This window comes from Parus major, chromosome Z (genome assembly GCF_001522545.3).
Source record: "Parus major isolate Abel chromosome Z, Parus_major1.1, whole genome shotgun sequence".
Lineage (NCBI taxonomy): Eukaryota > Metazoa > Chordata > Aves > Passeriformes > Paridae > Parus > Parus major.
This window is the reverse complement of record NC_031799.1, coordinates 64,312,016-64,336,649: the sequence shown is the minus strand read 5'-3', so window position 1 is coordinate 64,336,649 and position 24,634 is coordinate 64,312,016. Positions and strand designations below refer to the sequence as shown.

Below are 24,634 nucleotides of genomic sequence, written 5' to 3'. Positions count from 1 at the left end.
TTTTTTTTCTTTTTTTTTTTTTTTGGCCAAGTTTAGGAAGTAGGAATTACTTAAAAACACTTTTTATTATGTTTCACTTCTCCTGTGCCTTTTCAGATAAGTTTTATGGTGAGTATTTTGTGTTGCTGGTTCCAAGATTCATACAAATTCCTCTTTCTTGAGGCAGCCGCAAAAGTGAGCATGGGTGTTTCTATAGTCCATCCATTTTACTATGTGGGGAATTGTTTTGCCTTTATGGCTGTGACTGAGTGTTGCAACTGATCAAAGAACATTTCTAGTTTCCCTGTTTGGTTTTGCTCTAGGGAAGTTTGTCTCTAGAAGCTTAATATGCAAAACCAACATTCTTGTAGTCAACAAAATATCCATTTTGTTTTAAAGTCCTTCTTACCTGCTGGCAACAGTGAAAAATATAATGTTTTGTTTTTCTTCTTTTCTTGTTAGACTTGCAGAGGCAAAAATTTCTGGTAGATTTAAAAATAAAAGCCCCGACTCAGCACTCCTTGTCTGGTCCATAAGAATGTTGTACTTGCTTCAGATGTGATCTTTCTTCACAAAAATACCTGCTTCACAGAGGGACACAAGCTTGTAAAGCTTTGCTCACTTTTAGTCCTGAGGTATCAGTGGCTCCCACAGCTCTGGCCTAGGGATTTTTTCAGCTTTTTATGTCAAGGATGTACTGAAAACTGCTCTACACTGCCAAAGATATTTGTCATTACATACATTAGTCATTACATTGCAGTCATTAAATATCTCTTCTGAGCCTACATACTGAACATATGCTAGTTTTTGGACCCCAGTCCCCACCTTGTCATGGGCAGAATGGAAGTTTTGGACAGAGTTTATTAGAGAATCCATCACACTGAGTTATGAGGTACGGAACTTGTTTTCTATACCCCTTGCATGTTAAGCTCCTTCTCAGAGAGGAGTCAAAGTATGATTGGATCTAATCTTAACCACAGACTTGGTCAACAGTTTACGTTTAAAGGATCGTGCAAGTGCAGTTGAACCTTTATGCAATTTTGTCCCACAAGATTAAGGATGGCAAACCAAATACACTTAAATTATTAAAGTAAATCATTATTGATGATCGTAATGATAATAATTTGACTAAAATATTTATATTTAATACATGCTATAGTTATAAGTTCTAGTACAGTGCAATGTTCACTGAAGCCATATTGAAGCAACAGTATTAAAGCTAGCAAAATAATCAAGTAGATATTGACGGTACTTACCCATACCAGTGACCATGGGCAAGTCTCTTTTAGTCAGCTTTGAGGTGTAACCTTTAAAGGGATTCCCTCTCAGGAGAGGAAGCTACGCACATTCCAGCCAATGAGGAGTGTGTCAGAATTCTCTGCCATTAGGAAAGGGGCCTTGGCTTTTGTATTATTTTGTATTACAAAGTGATTGACAGTCAGCTCAGCAGCTTTACATCAGTCACCAGTACTGTCCCTTGTTGGTTCCATTATCAGGAGCTGTGCTGAATCCTCACCAGTGCCAGTTTCTATTAAGGACTGTTCTTCACAGAATTGAGTGTTTAACTTTGGCTTTATGGGTCAGGCTGGTCTCGGCATTCTTCAACACCAAAAGCAGGGTGAACTCTTCTTTTCCATCAGCACTGGAAACTTTTGCAAGAGAGGTTGAGGTGCTTTACCTCCACCTAGGCAGAAGATCCTGGTGACCCCATGAACAGAAAGTATAAGTTCACTTTTCAGCTGATGCAAAAGCAAACATTCTTTATCAGTTGCTTGCTTGGGGCTGGGAATACACAGCTGTTCAACTTCACTTGATACATGGCAGTTTTTTAAACCCTCATATTTGGTCATGTGTGTCTAAACCTGTCTAATAGTTTAAACAAATATTTGCATAAAATATGATAAATGTTGCAAAGTGAATTGTTGAGTTTGTAAGAGAATTTGAGTTCAGCTAGCAGCTTATCTGGACCCTGAGCTGCAGTTGTTTCATTTGCAAGATGTTTTAAGCTGATTTTGTTTAAATTGGTACAAAAGACTGGGTGTGTTCTCGTATCAAATTAATTAGGATTGCCTTAGCTAAACTTCTGTTAATTAGAAGGAAGTTTATTCTAAACTGAATATATTACTTTTATGGTGAAATAGGAATCAATAAGAAAACATGGCCATTCCTGAGCCAGGCAGATTTGTAAGAGATTACATTTCCTGATCACAAATACTTAATGTATTTAAGTTTGGTTTTAAAAATGTCGTAATTCCAAAATTTTTGAAGATACTCAAGCACAGTATGCCTTCAGATTTTCAGTTATTTTTTTCCTTTGTCTCTCTGTGCCTTTGTGTCATTAACCTCTAGTTCTGTAGTGTTTTTGTGTTACATTGCAACCACAGTGTGAGCTCCATAAAAGCTTTGCTCCTGCTCCATCCTAGGGCATGGGAAGTTACCCTGGCAGGACTGACACTGGCTACCCTCTGCTTTATATTGTACACTTTGTACAGTCTGTATTGCTGTTAGATAAACTCCATTTGAGCAGGCAGTGTTGGGTTTTACCTCTACCTTTTTCTGTCAATGCAGGAAGAATATTCTTCAGTTCTTGGATGCAGAAAGAGATGTCTCGGTGGTCAAAAGCAATTTCAAGCCAGGAGATGTAATTCATTACGTACTGGACAGACGTCGCACTCTAAACATTTCTCAGGATTTGCACAGCCTTCTCCCTGAAGTTTCCCCGATGAAAAATCGCCGATTTAAAACCTGTGCAGTTGTTGGGAATTCTGGCATCCTTCTGAAGAGTGGTTGTGGAAAAGAGATTGATAGGCATGATTTTGTAATAAGGTAAGTTTTTATCTGCTGTTGAATATGCAGGCTATGTTTCTTGGAGAAAACCTGGAAGAAATGTTTTGATCTGAGGTACATATTACAGTCATTATTTGAAATTAATCTGAAATAATATCCATCAACATGTGATTCCAAAAATTTAAATTCATGCCTGTATTATTGACAAGAAGATTATTTTTACAGTGAAACTAAAACAAGTGAGAAAGGTTTGCATTACTTAATTTTGCTTTTTGCTGTTCTTATTCCAGACAGAATTATTCTTATTGAGGTCTTGGTAGAATAAATGTAAAATGGTTTCTCTTTTAAAAATACTCTTTCATAGTTTTTGGTCAGCACAGATGGCCTTTTGTAAATTACTACATTACTTTCATGTAGTATGTAGTAAAATTTCAGTGTGGTGTATTGATGTTAAACCAGGACGCTGCTGAGGTAGTTGGAAGTCATCCTAGTATATTCGTTCATGTTGGTTTAAGAATCTGTTCTTGCAGTTTGGGGGGAAAAAATGGTATGTTTCACTTCTTATTCATTCTGCAAACACACACAGTAGAGGGCCTTTGGATTTCATGTGTCATGTCAAAGCTGACCTCATTTGACATCTTGTCATTATGTAGAAAATGCTGAACAAGAGATGGGTAATTTTGCTTTTGAAGCAAAGTTTCAATTGATTTGGTTTGAGAACGTTAAAAGGGCAGAAAACAGGAGGGTTGTGACACAAAGCAATATAGAAATAGTAGTCCTTGTGAGTTATTTGCTTTTTTTTTTTCACCTTTAACAATGATGGTGACAATAAGTAGTAAAAGGAATGAATAAAATGAAATGGGAAAGAAAAGTAACAGTTTTTCTGTGCAAAAGTAAAAGAAGAATATGCATGAGTTTTGTATTTAATTTGAAAGTTATTTTAACAAGTTGCAGCTGAAGCAGTAACACACTTCTCTTTCATTTTCTATATTAGTTTTACTTGTACCACTATTTATTCAAATTAACATCCTTATTACTGCAGAGTAAATCCAATAGTAATTACCACAGTTTTAAAATGCATTTAGCCTATGGCATGCTTTTGTACTCTCTCTGAGATTAAATGTGATCTTTTTAACAGGTTGTCTTGGTTTTTGGACAAATTTACAAGGAAACCTTCTGAAAGGGCATTTGTTTTAATGAAGAGCAGATTTTAGCAACTTATTTTTTTATGGGTTCTTACAGGTTAAAAAGGATTTTTCTTGGAGCAAGTGAAAAAATTATTTAACAAGCAAGTTGTTTTCATGTATGAAGAAAACAAATAACGTTAAATGATACTACTTTTTTCTGCTTTGAAGAGATTGAGAGTTTTTTCTGTAGGTGTGGTTCAGTCATTTTTCAAGTCTGGAGCTGGCCTCTGGGCCACAATACAGCGTGGGGGGGCCCTGGGAGAAATTTCATTGTTCTGGATTGGAGAAGAGTACAGTTCCAGGAAAAACTTCTGCTTCAGTTAGCAAACAAAAAGCTAGCTCAAAAAGCAAAGAGGCTACTCAGTTTCTTTTTTCTGGAGAGAAAAAGCTGAGAGTTGGGAGAAACTGAGAGTCTTATCTCTGAATTTTTAAATACAGGTGGTGAAAAAATTGTATCGCATCTCTTTCCTCTTCCTCTCTCTCTGGGCTTAGCTTAAAGCTACAGGACCCATTTTTGGGCACAAAGCAGGCAATAGGGGGTACCGCAACGTCATTACAGGACACAGGACTACAGAAAAGTTAAGATGCTAGATTTTTTAGATTAAAATTTTTGTAGAGAAGGCAAGGTACATATTTATTTTAAATCATGTGCTGAATTTCTTCGCAGTCATCCCCATGCTCTTCCACTTGTTTCAACTAGCCATGAAACCAGGTGATGATATCGGATAGGAGATCTTAACTAACTCAGCTACATGGAGGAAAGATAATACTCTAAAGACTTGATGAAGATTAATAGGAACAGTAAGAATTTACTGTTGCTAATCAGTTCTTTAGGCTGGTGAGATGTGGGTGTTCTGTGAAGATGGCGAGGAACTCTGGAACAAGTTGCCCAGAGAAGCTGTGCATGTCCCATCCCTGGAAGTGTTCATGACCAGGTTGGATGGGGCACTGAGCAACCTGGTTTAGTGAAAGGTGTCCCTGACCACGGTGGGGGATTTAGAACTAGATAATCTTTAAGGCCCCCTTTCAACCTAAGCCATTTTATGATTCCATGAAACAGCTCTCATGATATATGAAAATTAAAGTGATCTGTGTAACAGCTAGTGGATCTGACGATACAGTGATTCATAATCTCTAATGTTTTGGGAATAACATGCTTGGCCCTGCTGCCTATAGGGAGTTTCAATGCAGTGATTTTTTTAATATTAATTTACAAATGAAAGTTAAAATGTTTTAGAATTTGCATACTATAATTTCAAGTATATGATATTTTTTTATTTAAGTCTAGATGCATGTATAGTTATATAGCATCTGTTTAAATAGCAAGGAATTTGCTTGCAACTGAAGTTAAAGAAAAACCAGATGATTCATCAGAATTAGTTTCCTATATTCCTCATCTTCTGTTTAGAAAAAGTTGTACATCACTTGATATGTAATCACATGGTGTAATTATGAAGTTCTGGAGTGCTTCATAGGCACTTACCTATATTGCTGTTAGGATTCTGGTATTAAGATGTACCATGACACATGGTAATATGTCTGCTAATGTTATCAGTTTTATCTGACCTCTCTGGAAGTGAAATATCCTCACTTAGGTGCAGTATGATGGTATTCTTGAAAGGAGTTACTGAATGTATTCAAGTGTATATGTGGATGAAGGACATTTTTGTAGAATCCTCTGATGCCAAGTGCATTATGCCTATATGCTGTGACTAGCATTTACTATTACTATTCTGGTTAAATATATTCCCATGATTTTGATTGTATTTATGCGGGGGAGAGAGGTGAAATCTGAAGGAAAATTGTTTCTCTGAGAGTTGTTTCTTAGAGGAGCAGCAATACCATTAATTTAATGATAAAACTGACAATGAAGGTCTGTGACAGTGAAGAGGACACAACAGATATCCAACAATGTTTGTGGTATGATAATATCCTATAAAGGTAATGTGAAGGTGTTAATAATAATAATGGACAAACACACAGAAGTTTCATGAGGTTAGCGAAGTCATGCGTATTTTGGAGTAGAAAATGTGGTCCATCTAATTAAAATGGGAAGCAGGGAGACTTTGCTATTAGAAAGATCTCAAACGGTGATGATGTTGAACTATTTTCTATTTCTGTGTACCTTGCCTTTTTATCCCATTAGGGGCTATTGATCTATGTGCCCCTGCTTGTCTTCTAGTCCTGAGCTTAAGTATGCTGCATTCTGATGCTATAGCCAGAGAGAGTATGAAGCATTACAGAATATCTGATTTGATATATCTTATTCCCACACTGTCTGCACTTTATCATGCAGAAAATACCAAGCCAGGTAGCGGTTGTATCTTACAGATCAGATGAACTTATTAAGTGGTATATTTTGAAATGCAGTGCTTACACTGGACTTTCTGAGAAATGCAGCTGTATTTTGGACAGGTGTAAAATAACAGTACTAAGCATTGGCAAGTAATAACTTGGAATTACTTCTGGAAGCCAATATGTACCAGGTAGTTCAGCTTTGTATTCAGGATTTGAACAATAATAAAAATCAGAATAAGTAGGTTTTTTTTATTAATTTTTAAAGGAATTTAATTTGACATTTGTGATGAGACCTATTCAAAAGCAGAGGCCAAGTTCAGTTTTGGAGTTATTTGGTTAAAACCAACCACTCAAACAAACTGTAGTAAATATATTTTATATTGGCTTTTTTGTGAGGATACCATTTCTGTCCACGATTTCATTTCAGCTGGACAGTATGGAGAGTTAAGTGAAGCTTTTCAGTATGTTAGGGCTGCTCTGACAAGGAACAGGCATAAGAAGATACTAGTTGCTTCTTTCTTTGTATTGAAGTGCTGAGTTTATATGTTACCACTCTTCTTTTCCCATTGGAGTTTTTTCCTGGTGACTCTGCCAGCAGTTAGGAATGAAATGTATGTTTTTGCCATCACTAGTCATAAAATTTTGCTGGGCAAATGCAGCTCTATTTTTTGAGAATACTGGAACTTCTACTACTGGACTTTTGTTTTTTAATTTGGTCACGTTAAACCGTTTGGTTAGTAAAGTTGACATGAAAAAGCTTGTAATCTTTCCTTTTTTTGGCGGGGAGGAGGGGGGTGTTCCCTTTTGAGAGGAAAGAATGCATTGTTTCACAGATATCTTGGTTTGCCCTGTACGAAGGTGAGGATAACCTGTTGACTTTCTCCCTAGTGTATTGATTTTTGTGAGCAACTGTGAAGCAAACATCACATGTGGTATGAGCAGAAGACAGCAGACAGGTCCAGGCAGAAGAAAAGGACGGACCTAATCATACCATGATAGTGTGGTATCTTTTTTCAGGAGAGCAATTTAAATTAATCATAACAAATGAGTAGAAGCTTCATTAATGTGTGTTGTTCCTTCGGGTGCTATAAAAAAAATTAGCAAAGATCTAAACAAAGATATTTAGTATATCAATTTACCGATATTCTGGAACTTGTTTTTTGTAATTCATATCAGCTTTTATGTCCAAATATTTTTTTAGTGTACCTTGCTTGGACCGTGGCCACCATGCTGAGTAGAGCTAAATCCTTGGAGCCAGCAAATTTGTTGAAAGCAAAGTTGCCAATTTAACACACATATTTTAAAGTATGAGTCTTCCTCTAAAAATAATATCTGAGTACATCATGACTAGCTCATTACACCCTTTTCAAATCTCAAATGTGGCAGCTCTATTTTTGCCTTCTGTTTTTTCCTTAAACTTGTCACACTATACTGAAACATTAAATGAAAGCAGAGGAAAGCCATCATCTTCCAATGTTCTTGCTCAGGGATTTGAGTGTCTGAGAAAGGGGAGCACAGGTGGGGTTGTTCCAGTCAGCCATATGTGGGTGGTCTCCACCTTAAGAGAGCCTTGGAGAAGGATTGACTCATGTAGCCACATCTTAGGGTTGTTGTTTGTTTTTTTTTTTTTTTTTAAAAGAGGTTAGTCTTTAAGGAGGTGATTTAGGAGGATATTTAAGGACAGAAACTGGAACACTCAGTAAATACCAGTAAAAAATGACTTTTACATATATACATGTGTATATGTACATACATAAATATATATACACACATATATACATATCCAAATGTAAGGCAGATAGGGTTAGCCTGAATCATCCTTGAATCTTAAAGTTATCCTGAGGAAAAAGGATACTATTATTTTAAAGTCACTTACTCCAATTGTTGATAATACAGAACCTTTAATTTAGTAGTATTCTAAACAGTTGGAATACCAGAACAGTATGCTTTTGTTTCCCATTTTAAGAGGTGAAAAAGTTCAGAGCCGTCTTAATCTAAATAACTGCCTTTTTAGCTGTTCTCCATTTTGGAAAGTTCAAACTGCTGCTGCTTTCTACATTCTATTCTGACAATTCCAAAGTGCTCCTCCAAAACAATGGAAATCATATTTTTTTCTGAATTTATTGCAAGGGTAATAAATTTTTTTAAACTCTTTCTGTCCTCATAATGTTGGAGATTTTTTTTTTAAAAAAAATCTGTATCAGAATTATAAGAGTTGTGTGGAACTTCATAATTGCCCTATAGAATATACTCTTTATAGATAGTAATGTGGGATGGTATTTTCACATAAAAAGGCAGAGGGACGGGTGTTCAGGATACTGCTAAGTTCAGTTTCTTAGTTTTCATGCATTTAAATATAATTTTCAATATTTCACTGCTGTAGTTTTTGCAAGGTTTTTTTTAATATTTTTTTATATATGCAGAAACGTTCAGTGATATAAAAATTCATTGCTTTATTTTGTTGTCAAAGGAATAGTACTGGAAAGAGCAGCAAAACTAATCCATGTGTCATTTTGCAGCAGGAAACCCAATAAAGATGTAAATAATACGTTTTGCAGCTCTTTCTAAAATGTCACTTAGACTTTTTCTGACCCTCCACTATGCTGTGTCGATTGATGATAACTTGGATTTCAATCACTGGTGTTAAGGCAGATGCTGGGAAGAAAGAATTTGTTGGTTACAAGTATAAGTTCAAATCTGGGCAACAGGAATTAATGATGTTTATCAGCAGGTGATTTTACAAAAACCATACTGAAGGCATAAGTTCAGTATTTTTGTGAACTTGTATAGTTAAGGGATGTATCAAGGCAATGTTTTACATGGCACATACTAAAAAGCCCTCATTAATTGTTGTATGTGAATAGGATCTGCAAAGCTGTACCTGAGCATCTAACCTTATAGCTCTTATGAGACATCCTCTGTTGTGCCATGGATGAGGACTGAGATGAATTCGGTATATTAGGGGATCCATTATTAATTCAGATTCCTATGAAGTTAATTTGAAGCAACTTCAGTTTTTTCAGTAACCAAAGAAGTATGCAGAACATGTGAGAATCCAAACACATAATTATTAATTCAATTTGTTGCGGAAATAGGAAGTTTGTGCATGATTTTTATTTTTTTATTATTTTTTATTTATTTATTTCTCTTTTTCAGGCATGTGTGAAAGTTACCACAGCACTGCTGCACACCTTTATTTGGAGAATCAGGGGAGACGATGTGCTATATACACACAAGTATTAGGGCAATGTGCTTCTTGCATGTAGATAGAGTGTAGTCCAGCTGTGAGGTTCTCTTCAGTCTTCAACTCTTTTTTTCCTCTCCTACTTGCTCAAAACTTAATTTTTCTTTCATGTCCAATTACATCTTAAAAATGATGAGAGTTACTGAATTCAAGATTACAGTTTTGATTCTTACAAGAATTTGGATATGAATCTGGATGTGAAACCTTGCAGGCTACTCAGGAGGGAGTGTAGGTTACTGACACTAACCTAGGTGTAACACCTTGTGTTTCAAAACGGTTTAATATGTCTGCCAGCAACAATCTGATTTTCATTTTTTGTCTTCTCAAAATGTATGCAGTTATTACTGTGTGACTGGTATTTTTCACTTAGCTCTACAAAGAGAAGATATTAATGAACCAAAGCATCAGTATAAAGCATTTTTTCCCATGGCTTTATAGTGTTTTAAAGTATTTATTTCAACTTGTAAACCTGAAGTCCACCAATTGCTAGAGGATTAAGAAGTACAGATTCATGGCCATTTCTTGCAGTATTCTGTTATAGGTAGAATATTCTTTTGGTTCTCAATGCCAGATAAAATAGAAATTATAACCATTTTACTCAAGGGAATTCTAATGGCTTTTATTTAAAATTGACTTGAAATGTGGTCTATGAATACCATGGACTGGACCTTTGTATACATATACATGATCTGTGTACTTACTAGTGATAAAACAAATTGAACTGAATCTCTGTGGAATAACTGACTTCTCATTTGAGCATACTTTAGTGATTTTGATTGCATTGTTTTCTTTGTTAAGCTCTGCTCTCTAAGAGACTGTGTATGTTCTGGGTGTTCGATGGCATAGCAAACCCAGGGGTGATCACCCAGTTTGGTGAAAGCGTGGTGTAGAAGCGGCTACTCCATTCTTCATTTTTTTCCTCATGGCATACAACTACAGCCCTTAGCAGTTTTTTCCCCATTTAATTTTCTTAATGTATCCCAGTGTGACTAATACATGCAACAGGTTGTTTTGGAACAGGTTTTCAGTCACTGAGACTTTTTGGTCTGCTTGTCTTAGTAGCTCAGTTGTTTTACACATGTTCAAATGCTACGTGGTATTTCAGACATTATCTAATTTTTCCCTTTTATCCTAGAGCTCTTTTTAGTGACAGCGTTGCAGTGTGTTTTTCAGTTGAAAATCTGTTACCGCACTGAAAGTTCATGTGAGGGAGCCCTGTGTTTTTACTGGGAATATTTTATATATATATTTGCCTTTTAGTATCATGGTTGTACATAGTACATAGTATTGGTGTAAGCTAGATGCCCTCTGTAAGCTTAGAGATTTTAAGAGTTTGAAAAACTTATAATAATGGCAGGTTTTAAGTTCATGCATTAAAGTTTCCACTTACTTACAAAGCCAGTATTAAAATCAGTATGAATTTTTCTGATGCTCTAACTACCGCTTTCTAGAAGATATTACTCTTAGAAGGCTGAAATGCAGGTTTGCAGATGGTATGTGAAATAGATGTATAAAGATAATGAAGAATGTAAATGTCTTTGCCTACATATGCCCATATGTTATCAGAAACTTGGACTTCTTTATCTCCTAGGAATATACTTGCTTTATAATCTTCAGAACATCTTTCTGAAGATGGGACCACTTCTTAACCTGATAATTACATAATGAAAATTATTTTCTGGGTAATTAGTTTTGTCACACAGGACTAGGTCATCAGTTGATGTTAAGTAATGCTGACTAATTTTTATGTCATTGGACATCTGGCATTAGAAGAAACAAGTGGATAAAAATTTGCAGAATTAATAGAATACTGTTTATATTAGGAGTGTGATAACATGCAGATGTTTTGGAGGAGCCTGTTCCAACACTGCTTCTCAGTTGCTTATTGCTTCACTTAACAGAGCAGTCTGTTAAGTTATGAAAATATTGTTGTGTCAGGATACAATTTTGGGGCATACCAGCTACAGGCTAATTAATTGAGAATGTTGTGGAGATGATTTGTTTGTCATATCATACTGGTCACTGAAATCACAACTAATTTCTGAGTCACATTTTGTTGCCTGCACTGAATGCCTATGTGTGATTACATATGTATGTGTTTATGTAATCGGGGTAAAAATCTGCTGAACAATGGCATAATGAGAACTTCTCAATCCTAGGAAAAAGGCTTGAAAGGTTTGAAAATTAGGTATGAATTAAAAATTGAAAGTTCAATACTTTTTTGCCAAAAGTCGCAGTTCTAAGTCAAGTAAAAATACTAAATTTTAAACATCAACTGCAGTGATGATACCAAAAAACTCATTTAAAGATGTGGTAAAGCTAATTTGTAAATAATATTTAAATACTTTGTTTTAAGCAAAGTAAAATAAAAATGCATGGACTAAACTGTATAAATTATGTTTTCTTTTGCTAGCATGGCTTTCTTTGTGTGAGAACTGTTGGTAACATGATGATAAATGAAATAATGAAAGGTAGCAGGTTTAAGAAAGCATATTATTCACAAGCCCTGCTTTACATGTTGATGCATTGTAGAGCATGATGATACGGTTTGCAAATCGTTACAAAGAGGAATTTTTTTCTCTCACAGCATCCTTTATGCTTAATGTTTTTTTAAAAATTGTTTGATTCTTGTCCAACTAGAGTAAAAATACTATGTGTTATCACACCTCTTATTGCTGCTATTTTTTTTCTCACATTAAATTGAATTGGGCTTGCATGTTCATTTTTAGCTTTCCCTTCATGCGCACATTTTTCTGAGTTAATGTTTCATATTTATTTTCATTTTTCCATTAATTTCTTCCTCTTCAGGTGCAATCTAGCTCCTGTGGTGGAGTTTGCTGCCGATGTGGGAACTAAATCTGATTTTATTACCATGAACCCATCAGTTGTACAAAGAGCATTTGGAGGCTTTCGGAATGAGAGTGACAGAGAAAAATTTGTGCGTAGACTATCCATGCTGAATGACAGTGTCCTTTGGATCCCAGCTTTCATGGTCAAAGGTGGAGAGAAGCATGTGGAGTGGGTTAATGCATTAATCCTTAAGAATAAATTGAAAGTGCGAACCGCCTATCCATCACTGAGACTTATTCATGCTGTCAGAGGGTAAGTGTACGGAAGAGACTGGTCTGTCCTCAGCACAATGAAACTCATAACTAGAATTCCTAGCAGGCAGAAAAAAAAAGATGTGTGTCGAAAGGAGCATAATGGTATTCCCCTTATTGATATAATGGATTGCATTTATGACATGTTTGTTTGGTAGATAACGCTGGCCACTCACTTAGCCAGCTCTGCTGCAAACAGCTGAAATGCATTAGCACAATAACTTCTCTAACTGCACATATGTGTGCAAAAATGTATCATCATTTAGTGATAAGCTAACCTTAAAAATAGTCTGAATTCAGTGTACAGTGGAAGTGCTGTATGTCTTCTTTGGGAAACAACTGTGAAGATAAAAAATACAATCTCTAAATAGCATCAGGGGTAAGAAACCAACCCTGTAAATAATGAAACCTGGCAGCAGTAATGAAAGTACTGAGCTCTTTCATAAAATATCTAGGATTTGGAGCAATCTTTCTCCTTTTGAATTTGTCCAGATGCTTGAACAAATCATAAACATTGACTAGAATCACTGAAAATGTTAATGAAACCATTTACTCGAAAAAAGATGTATCCATGTTTTGAGAAAATACTTTTCTTTTTAACCCCAAAATTAAACAAAACTGTTAGCTGAAGGATCTAATGTATTTGTCACAACTGTATACTACAAGTATATTGAGCTATGCCTGAAAATTATTCCAAAGATGATGGTGCTGCAATGTGTTTGTACATCCAGTTATGACAATATGATAACATTCAGCTTGAGTTCCTTGAAATGTGCTATTTGTGGGGTTTAGGGAGATACCTTCAAGTGCTGCTATTGGCTTGTACACCAGTTACTGATTATGTTGCTGTTCCTACTGTTACAGCAGCAGAGACAAGTTTAGAAAGAGTGTTTGAACCATTATCCCAATGCAATACAAGAATAAACCTTGGATATAAGTTGTTCAGCATATTCTGCCATGTCTCATAGATTTAACTGCTACATTCCCTCTGTGGTGCACTTCTGGCACTGGAAAAAAATAATCTATTGCCTTGGAAATTAGGAAATCCTTCAGAAAACCTTTACTTTTTTACTGAGTTACTCAGTTTCATAAGACATTTAGACTTTCGCTATTTATGGGCCATGATTGTGTTGAATTTTGGAGTATTCAAACTGCCTGTAGTACATGGGTATAGTGGTTTGAATGTGTATATAAACCTGAGATTGCTTCCAGTTTGCAAGCAAAAATTTTAATTTCCAGCTGCTAAATCTGGGCAAAAATATCAAATGTGAATGACAATTCAGAATGTGCAGTTTTTAAGCTGTGGCCAATTTGAAGGTCATTTAGGGGGCTTTGTCTTAAAAATATTACTACTACCTACGTAGTCTTTCTAAACAAAGCAGCAAAAGCTCTGCCATCTGAATTGCTGAAAATTTGGATTGAGCTGTATTTTAGATTATACCTAGCCATCTTTGTGGCTTATGTCATCTGATACGTGGATTCATCCAGTTGTTGAATCTGGAGTTTAAACACCACAGTAAATTTAAATAGATACCAAGAGTTCTTTGGTTTAGTGAAACTAAAATTTTATTAAAATATGGAAGTATGGTGAATTTTGGGCCAAATCATTTAATATCTAATAATTACTATGTTAAAATGGTTTGTGATTCCAACCTGACATATTTAATGCAGGTAGAGGACATCAAGGGTACAGGTTCAAGATTGGGAAAGTGTTGTCTGTATTCCCTTCTATATGTATCAAACTGTAAAATTTTCTTCATTAGTCTTTAGAGTATGTGATGTTAGGCACTTTCTAAGGGCAGAACATAAAGTTTCTTAGACTTCTGATCTAATGTGGCCAAATTCTTTATTTCTAATGCAGTATCAAGTTATGTTAGAGTATTATCGAGTAACAGGTCATTTTGGCTAGAATCACAGCCCTGCACTGAAATTCTCACTCCTGTTCTTCCTTCTCTTTTAATGAAAGAAACTTTATGAGCAGTATATAGCATTCCAGAGTTGCTGTTGATAAGATAGTTTCTATTGGTCAAATTGCTGCATTCTGAGATAATCTTGAAAGCTTTTTTTTCTGCTTGTTACACACTTTTGGGGGTAAAAAAAAGGTAATGTGGTATTGGAAAAAGAAAGTACTGTTTGGCTGGTTTCATGCTTTAGAAAACTGCTGTGAGTAATGGATGCTCTTCTGTAATCTCAGAATTTTAGGTTTTAAAACCAGATTATATGCATGCAAAGTCCAGCATGACAACTGCTTTTTAAGTCAGTAGTATCATAAATCCCCATTGTAGTCAGATTTTTTTTCTTTGGTAGATTTAGATCAAGTAGTTACCTGTGATAATTTTTCTCTATTTTGCTTTTTCACTTCTTGATCATTAAGTTTTGAATATGAGATTTTGAAAGTGTTTTGGGAGAGGTTGCATGAGTTTTTCCCAAAGTGTCTCTAAAAGCTAATTTATGAAACTTCTAATGTCACTGTGCACATATTGACAAAATAAATGAGGCAATCAATACATGACAGAGTTCAAGATGGAACTAAGATCTTTAACATCTTAACTGATTAAAAACATTTACTTGCTCTCTAATGTCATTGTCAAAAAGATTAATTATAAAGTAATTACAATGAACAAACCATGTAACTTTTTTTTATTTACTTCAATGACTATTTTCAGAAACTCTTTATTAAGAAGGCTGAGATTTAATGCTGAACTATTTCATTAGGATTATTTGTAATACTATTTTCCAAATGCAGTTATACTCTCTGAGGTGTAAAAAGTGTCTTAGAGGGACTTGTCTCAGTAGCAGAGCTGTAATTGAGTGTGGATGAAACAGTAGACAAAAACAGGAACTGAGCCGGCTGGGATTAGAGTCCAGATCATATTGTTTACTTCTAGTGGTGGCAGACAACCAAACTCAGAAGTAGGATCAGCAGGATGTTCTGCTGTGGATCCTACCTTGAGGGTCCGTGGTGGGATTAGAATGGGTTCCTGAGACTAAACATCTAGTTGGTGCATTAAATGAGCGTCAGTTAACTCCCAGGGCCTAGCACAGCTCTTTGTTTTTTGTGCTTCTGCTGGTGAATATTAGAAGATATCTGTTGAAGTGGCTGAGCACCACCACCCCCTTGCCCTGACAAGCAATACAGATTTAAAATACACTGGTTTTCTGAGAAGGTTTTTTCTTGTATTCCCTCTCCTAAATCCATGAAACAAAGTTCTCACGCTCATCTTGATGTGTAAGAATGTTTTCTTGGCTGCTCTTCCAACTGGAGCAATCCAGTAGGAAACTGTATATTTTGAACTATTAGTCACTCAGCAGCAATGTCACTTAAATTGCTTCACATTAGATTCCTTCCCATCTTTTGGATATGGAGCAATTGTGGGGACATCCTGTGGGATTTGCCAATGCTCTGCTTATTTCCTTCTTGATCCTGCCTGTGAAAAAGCAGTATTATCCTGCATTAAATGTAGCAGAACTCCCACTGAAATCTCTTGAGTTTTGCCTAAGCAGGGAGCATGCTGTGTCTATTTATGGTTACTTCTCAGTGGAGGGTCTTTTTTTTCTTTATAAATGAAAGCAAACAGCTGTTCTTTGGATGGTAGTGACCTTTACCCCACAACTTTACCACACATCTTCAGAGTTCTTTACTCTGGGAGTTACAGAAAAATTACTTTAAGAAACTGAAACATGCAGAAATCAAGTAGTTCTCCAGTAGTTCTGTCCTGAGAAACAAGTACTGTGGGTAATCTATGTTGCCAACATTTGTGTTTATTTTCTTTCTGCTAACAGACTTCCCTTTTCAGCTTACTGCTAAAATATATTTATTAAGAAAAGGTGTTTTAGAATACGTGGATGAATAAATCACCTGAGAAAAAAAAATGGCCATTATGCTAAAAGTAGAATTCTAAATATAAAATGACTGTGTCTTTTGCATCATGTGTATAAATATTTAAAATACTGGGAAAAAATTCACACTAGCTACTTTTCAGTGCAGTACTTTCCTGGTTTTTATGTAAGTGGATGCTAAAAATAAGAGGTTCACATTATAGTTCACATATATGCCCTAGCATAGGTTATCCTTGGATTTGGCTTTGTTTAACTTATACAAACAAATGGGAAGCCAGTTAATTTGATTTTAAGGACCTAATCTGTTGTGTGAAATTGTTTGTCTAATCCCAATATCCTGTCCCATGCAGGGAGCAGGAAGTGTTTTTGTTCTTGAAGTGGAGACACTCCAGGGTTGACTTTTCAGTCTAGCTGAAACTAGCAGCTTCTTTCCAGAGCTGCAGCACCCCAACATCTCTTAAGAATATGCCCTAATATAGTTTAAAGTTTCACGTGATGAGCTTTTATTTCCTTTGCACAAGTTGTCGTATTTTATCACATTTCTGAAAGATTTAGCAAGGTCTGTCAAGAGATATCTCACTTTATAAAGAGAGAGTTTTCATTGGAGGCAAGCACAGTTGAAGCAGAGAACATGAAAGCAGAAGTGACAGTGCACTAAACTTCTTTTTAATATTTTTTACTCCATGGTCCATTCTGCCAGGTAAGCCAAGAGAAGTTTATCATGATAATTGGGATATTTTTGTCCTTTTTTTTTACACTTATTTGCCTTTTGACAATAAACTTCTGTAGGTTTTTTGTTTTGGGAGAACAGTTTCATCTCTTACTAAGGCAAATGTTTTACCCCTTATCAGCAATGTTTATGAACCTAACACTTGTAAAACTTACTCTTCCCAGACTGAACTTCAAGTTTCAACTAGTGGAGAGCAGCAGAATTAGTCATAAAAAAAATAGGAATGAAATTTTCTATTTTCAAGTTCTCTTGCTTAGATTGTCTACCATGAGCAATGTCACTCTATCTAATGCTAGTGACTCCGAGGACCTAATCAGGGAGTGACACATAATTTATTCATACAGTGTATTTGCAAATTTATATTTATTTAAAAACTATTTTAGTACTTACTGTGATTTTTTTTTTTAATTTTAGATTTTTTTAAAATTTGTTTTTCCGTTACATAAAGCCTGAGTTTCTGCAAATCATAAGAATGTGGGAGCATCTGGGCAGTGTCAGGCCCCCAGGTGAGGGAAGGAATTTGTTTATTTGGTACATAAGCTGTGTATAGGCTTTTAAGGGCAGCCTGTAAGCCTGTTTCAGTTTACATCAAATAATTAGAAAGTGAGAAAAAGGGTGAGCATACCTCTATTTCAGACCCTTGGGAGTCAGTGCTGACATGCCTGGTGTGATGTTTTAAGAACAGAACATGTTTTCAAAGAAAATAACCAAGTTGTCAGGTGGTAAATTTGGGTTCTGCTCCCTTGCTGTTAGGAAGCACACCGTAACTGAGGTGATGGAATGAGATTTGAAGTCTCTCACCAGTACTCATTTCCTTCCCATTCTAGACCAAAGTCTCTGTCCCTCTCTATTCTTTCTTGAATGTCTCTTTCAGCAAACGTTGCTCCTGTGAATCCTGTTTTTAGGTGCTAGGCTTATCCTTATCCTCATTTTTAGCCATGAGGATGTATCAATGCATATATGGGAAGTTAGTGCTGTTTGGATTCCCATCATGAATTCAATACTGTAACACTGCTGTACTGAAGTCCTTTTCTGAGATCTCTCCTTCTGTCCTTAACAGGTGAATTAATAGGCCATAGGAAAAACTGGGAAAATAGTAGTTACTTTTATAATATGTGAAAAATAATTACTTTCTAACTTCTTTTAAGCAATATTTCTGTATAGAAATATCGTAATTCCTATACCTCATAAGCACTGCGAAAACAGCTTATTGATGTTTTCCACTCTATAGATAGTGGAAGCAAGTGTCACAGTTTGCTTTTTTGTATCATATCTTTAGTGAATAGTCAAAGAAAATGGACTTAGCAAAAGTTATTGCTCTTGCTTTTTCATTTCCACATGTATTTGTACTTTATTGTCTACCTCTGGGATACAGGGGACTTCCCAAAGAAAATGAGTACTCATTTTCTTGTGCAAGAAAAGGAGACCTGTAAAAGAATCTGAGATAGAGCCTCACTGAAAACAAGTACAGTCCCTGGTTTCAGAACATTTTTGAGGCTCACAAGGTGGGGGTGTTTGGGGTTTTTGTTTCTTCTTTTTTTTTTTTTTTTTTTCATTTTGGTATGAGTGTGGGCACACTCACTAGCTAGCAGGATTAGCAGAAGGGAAGTAAGTGGGTGTTTCACAGTCATACTGAAACCAACAGATGGCACAACATGCTTTTATCAAATTATTTAGCCTCAGATGAAATGTAACATACAGATGGGCTAATGAGGCAGGAGAAAGATTCACATGTGGCACAGGCTTTACAGGTGAGGCCTTGCCTTTTTCACCTCTCAGTCCATAATGGACAAAGCACTGAAATGCAATACGGAAAAAGGTGGTTTACAGAACATAGCTCTCAATGACAAGAAGGTTTCAGAAAATAATCTCAGTGTTAAGTTTTATTTCCCTTTGCAGAGCTAGCAGTCATTTAAAAATCACTAAAGAGAAAATCTGAGGTCTGATAAAGACAAGATCAAGGAGGTAAGCCCTTCCTTCATGTTGCAGTGCACTCTCCTCCCTAAAAGGCATCCACGGGAGGGTGTGTTGGGAACACAGCTGTGAGCTGTGCTGGGGAAAAATGATCTTACTTCAAATGACTGTGAGTTACATGGTTGATGCTAACTTTGTAAAGCCACTGACAATGTATGAAGAGTTGTAAGTAGCGTTGTAAGTAGCAGTAAGACAGCTCAGATTTTGTTTAAAGGATTTAATCCATAAAGTGAGAACTATTTCCTTTTAAAATAATTTTAAATGCATTTACACAACCTGGTTGTTTTGTCCTTATTAAATTCTGCTTTGTTTCAATCTTTCACTCTAGTGAACTGGTTTGGCTCATGATTCCTTTTTTTCTTTATTTGATATATAACAGCAGTAATAAAGTGAAAAATAGTAGATATTTACCTACTCTATGTCTCTTGATGCAGTGCAGATTTAAAGTGTATGAAACCTTTATAAAGAAAATAAAGCAAGTTGTACAATGCAGAGGATGAATTTCTATTTTTTTAATACTAGCCAATAATGGCAAAGGTTTTTGTCATTTTTCTCTATGCTCCTCTCATAGATAGTTGAAAGAGAAGGTGATGCAGAAGGTCACATCAGAAACCAAGCTAAAGACAGAAAATCTTTGTGGAGTAAAAACATCCATTAATCTTCTTACTTGAAAATCACAGAAATTTCTCTTGAGAAGTTACTGCTTGTAAAATCATTAGTTGGATCTGCAGCCTTTCACATAGGTCTCATATATTTGTTTCTGATGGATTGTAGAAGTGACTGAAAACTGTTTTTTCCTTGGTGTATTGCATGTCCTTGTGAAACTGGTTGATGGGTTGGCAGAACTCCAGTCAAATCCCATGGCTATTTAATGAGCATTTTGGTTGGCATTGTTTGCAAAGAGGTAGAATTTAATAGGAAGTGATCGGTGAGCTTTCATTCATTCTTTAAAGACACTGGTCCTTTGGCGTATGGACTCCTCTGTATTGTTTAAGTGTGCTTTTCATATTTAATGGAGTATGAAAGGCTGTCTGACACTTTGAGTTCCACATTAATTTCTAATGCAGCAAATTGTTTCTGTTCAAACACATTCAACACATGATTGCACATGCTTCAGTGAATGCTTTTGACTGGTCAAAGGTTTTGTGTAATCTTGATGCTAAGGAGTAACTTCTGCCTCCTTCATTTACTGAAATAGTATGCTTTTATTTGTATGAAGCCTGTCTTTGTTGGTTGGTTAATTCAATGAGAACCATGATGACGTCTCACTTTTGAGACAAATTTGAGAGGACACATTGTAATGAGTAGTCTCCTAAAGAGTTTAACCAAGCCCCCTGCACCAGTAGAAAATGAATACTAATAGAGGAAAGTGCAAAAAAACCCCAGCCATTTATTAACAACAAAATGGCCTACAAGGTGAGGAAGAAAAACAACACCAAACTGTCAGAAGTCATGTTCTACCCAACACTCGCAGAGGAATGAAAACCCAAAAATGCCCAGAGAATGATGGAAATGCTGGAGAAATGCCTCTTCCCGACAGGTGGTGCGGGATGGTGCCAGCTTTCACTCCTAGGGAAGTGGAGCTTCCTCAGAGGAATTCCAGCAGGAGGCAAAGCCTTGGTGTCTCTCTGGCATTGTTCTCCTCTCCACAGCAATCGTGGGGGGTGAAACAGCTGGTCTGGAGCCTCTTGGTGTGCTTTTTCTCCCTTGGCTCCTTGAGGCATGGGGCTGGAACAGGGCAGCCCTGCTCCCAGCAGTCCCACTCCACTCTCAGACCTGCCCCTGCTGAGTTCACCTCAAGGCAGATCAAAGATTCCTAACTGCGGCTGCTCCAGGCCAGGGAAGGGAAAGGCTGGCTTGGGCCAAGCAGCCAAGCTAGCCAAACAGAACTGAACCTCACAGAGCCATGGAACACCTGGGAAATGAGTCTTCAAACATGCCCACCAAAAGCCCCAAAGCTCCCTCCTCCACAGCCCAACACAAACACAGTCTTAGGTCTTAAAGGTACAACTACCATTTTTGAGCATAAAGCAGAGTATTGTGGAATAGACTATCATCATAAATCACCCTGAGACAGATCATAAAATCAATAGCTTTTGTATCTGATTCATCTACTCTGGTTCATTACACTGATCAAATTTAAGGTCCTGTAATGCACGTTTTCTTTAATAATCTATACATAGGAAACTTCTGTTTGTATTAATTAAATTGAAAGAGACCAGATTTTCTATACAGCTGAAGTTAGTCTAAGAAGCAGCATAGCACTGAACATCTTATTTTACTGTGCCCAACCTGATATTAGGCATTCTTGACTTCAGCTGTAAAGGGCACAAGCTGAAAGCAGGTTAAAACTGCTTATAGTCCAGTGAGCAAAGAGCATCCTGACCATATTCTAAAACTTACAGGCTGCACTTTTCAACATGAGTTTCAGTATCCATGCCATTAATGAAATGGTTTCAGATGTGGGCAGAGTACTCATACTGGGATCATCTTTATAAATTTTGCCCTGTTTCAGGACATGTAATATAATGTTCCATAGCAGGGACCAAAAAAATCCCAAGCTGAGCCCCTCTAAAAGCAATTGACTCTAAAACACATTTTCGGTTGTAGCCCTACTTAAAATTTAGTTGTTTTCTTTTGCCTACATTTATAACTGTTTATTTTGTATTGGGCCCAGAAAGAAAATCCAACACAACTTTTCGTACCAAGCATTTTCTTTTTTAGGGTAGAGTTATCCAAGGTCATCCAAGTTTTTAGAAAATAGTCTTTCAAGAATACAGACCTGTGGAATGGATGTTCTAGACAACAGATAAATTATTTTGAAGTCATAAAGTCAGAATTTAGCAATTTGAGTGGGCCCTTCCATTATTGTCTTCATAATTCACTACTATGCATAGTGGGCACTGCATTTTATTCTTCATATATTAGATCTTTCTTCTGGACATGTCTGTACTTGCGTTGTTTTGAAAAAAGAGAAAACTAGTTAGATAAAATTTTTATGTTACAGAAATATATTCATTGGCCATTAGAATAAGAATAGATATTCCCTCAGCAGCAAAAAGTAGATCTAATGGTGAAAACTGGAATTAGGGCAAGTTATTAATTTTAAATACACCTCTCCAGTAATATTCTGTTCAAATTTTCATAGGAAAAATTCTAATCAATTATAAGTTGTTGTAATGCCTTCATAAAATATGAAGAATTAATACTTTATATAATGAATTTTATTTCATAAAGTATTAAGAATTTATGTAAGTTTTTGAAATCCATATTTTATTAATTTAATAAGAAGTTACCTGTGTGTTTCAAAGCACTTGGCAATGTCCCCAGTCACTCTAGTATACCTTACTGTTGCAACTTTACACAAAGGTTTCATAGTTCTTTTTTAGTCTAACTATCCTTTAACTGAATTTGTTAGATCTTTGTTCCACAGAAGATTTCTCCATGTTCTTAATTTGACATTGCTTTCCCAGACAACCTTTCACTAATACAGTTGAAGAGTTTTATCCAGTCAGTTGCACTCTTTTGACAAACCTAATTAGTCTTTCACTCCATTTGCCTATATTTGGCATGGGAGATAGATAGGTCTTTTTGTGGTAATTTTTAATGAAATATAATGTAATTTTTGTTATGCCCTCACCAATTCCCAGAAAAAGTCAAAACCCCAGGACACAGTTTGGGGTTCAAGATTAATGAAGTTCAAGATTAATATGAACATTTGCTTTTAGATACCCCATGGCATTGGCTGTATAACCAAATTACTGTGCAGAACATGGTTAAAATTAATTTCTAGTCAGTGGTACATTTGCTGACCTAACACATTATCAAGGTTTCCTGTCAAGGGACTGCTTCAGTATTCTTTCTGAGCCTGTTTATTTATCATCCTGCACAATCTCTTCTGGAGTTGCCCTTGTGATCCAGGTGGGGTATACTTTTGGGTTCAGATTTCTCAGTTTAGCTCCAGAAATAGAAGAAGTCACAGAAGACTGAGCTTGTGTCACTGTCTTGCACCTTGAGGATGCCTGTGGATATCAGCTGTCCTGATGCCACAGACAAAATCCCTGCCAAGGAAGTCAACCAGCGTCGCAGCTGGTCTGGATCAACCTCTAGGTCAGTAAAATGTTCCAGTAGGAGGGAAGAGCAGCTGTGTCTCTTGTGCTACCCCTAGGTGGGAAAGGAGCCCTAGAAGATGAGTGGAGAGGAAAGGAATTGTTTCTAGCAGTTGTTACCACTCACAGCCAAACTTTTTCTTCAGGGGAGGAGTCAACTTCTAAAACATACCCATCATGAGCATGAGTCAAAATACAAGCTTAGGCTAAAAATGTCCTAAAACCTGAAATATCTCTTTCCTGTGACTGCCTTCTCATGTTGCTGTTAGGAAATTCTAGAACTTTTCTGTACACTATACGTGTATGTTTTTTTTGCCTGACAGGCTTATTTCTCCCACCTTCACATAAGTTTCTGTGTGTGGAATAGTGGTAATCTTGTTTTACTGAGTTTTTTCAACCAATAAAATATTTTTGTACTGTCTTCAATCTGCTTGTGAATAATCCCTTTGATTCATTGCTTCTGTTTAATCCAAACTAATACCAGTACCCTTTCTAGAGAAGAAAATAAGTAGTATTTGCAACCTATGCAAGAGGAGAAAAGGCCATTGACTCACTCTGAAACAATTTGTAGCCCTGTTTATTTAAAATATACTTGCATTCTTTTTACCTACTTTTATAATTATTTAATTTCTTAGAATTGGGCCCAATGTGCTCTCCAGAATGGCAATCCCATGGAATTTTTCCAGCCAAGGTTTTTTCTTATGTCGCTGTGATTTATAGTTATAGACATAGGTAAATAGTTTATCTTCTGAGGTTTCATGCAGAAAGAGTGAAACAAAGGAGAAAGGAGGACTATAAAATTATGGCAAATAGTTGTTTACATTCAATATTCCACTTGATTGTTGTAGTTCTTTCTAATTTATCAGATTCATTCTCTTTTGTGTTTTATCATTGCTATTGTATGTTGCCACAGATGCTGTATTTCACCTAGATTTGACTGTTTATGTACCATCTAAAAACATCTGTCTGACTTTGCAAATCCTCGGAAAGGTTCTTGATCACCATTTTTACATCTATTAGTCACACTGTTCAAATGCTCTCCAAAATTTTTAAAGTTTTATCTTAGTCCTTAATATTTCCATATTTTTAAATGGTTCCATGGAACAAGATAAAAAATACAGAAAATAATAAATAATCATCTTAACTGTTGGAATTGTTAAAGATAACAAAAAAACCCAGAAATGCTAGCAGTTTCCAAAAAATGTATAACAAAAAATAGTTCACTTGATGCAGGTTCAGTCTGTATTACTTAAAAACAGATTGATTTGAAATTACACACTGGCACATTGACTTTCATTTTATAATTGTGAAGGTAGTTCATTAATTTATAATGTCTGTGTGGGGAGTAAAATTAAAATTGTTGCAGTCTTTTTGTTTATCACTGG

The 24,634-nt window shown here is 36.0% G+C and overlaps 1 protein-coding gene across 2 annotated transcripts in view; it reads left to right on the top strand.

Moving 5' to 3' along the window:
• The window catches only part of ST8SIA4 (ST8 alpha-N-acetyl-neuraminide alpha-2,8-sialyltransferase 4), a 49,137-nt gene that overhangs the window by 11,898 nt on the left and 12,605 nt on the right, over positions 1–24,634 (top strand). For both annotated transcript variants that reach the window (XM_015653615.1, XM_015653614.1), the window contains 2 exons: positions 2,548–2,805; positions 12,304–12,597. In XM_015653615.1, coding sequence (XP_015509101.1) covers positions 2,548–2,805; positions 12,304–12,597 — 552 coding nt within the window. The remainder of the gene's footprint in view (positions 1–2,547; positions 2,806–12,303; positions 12,598–24,634) is intronic.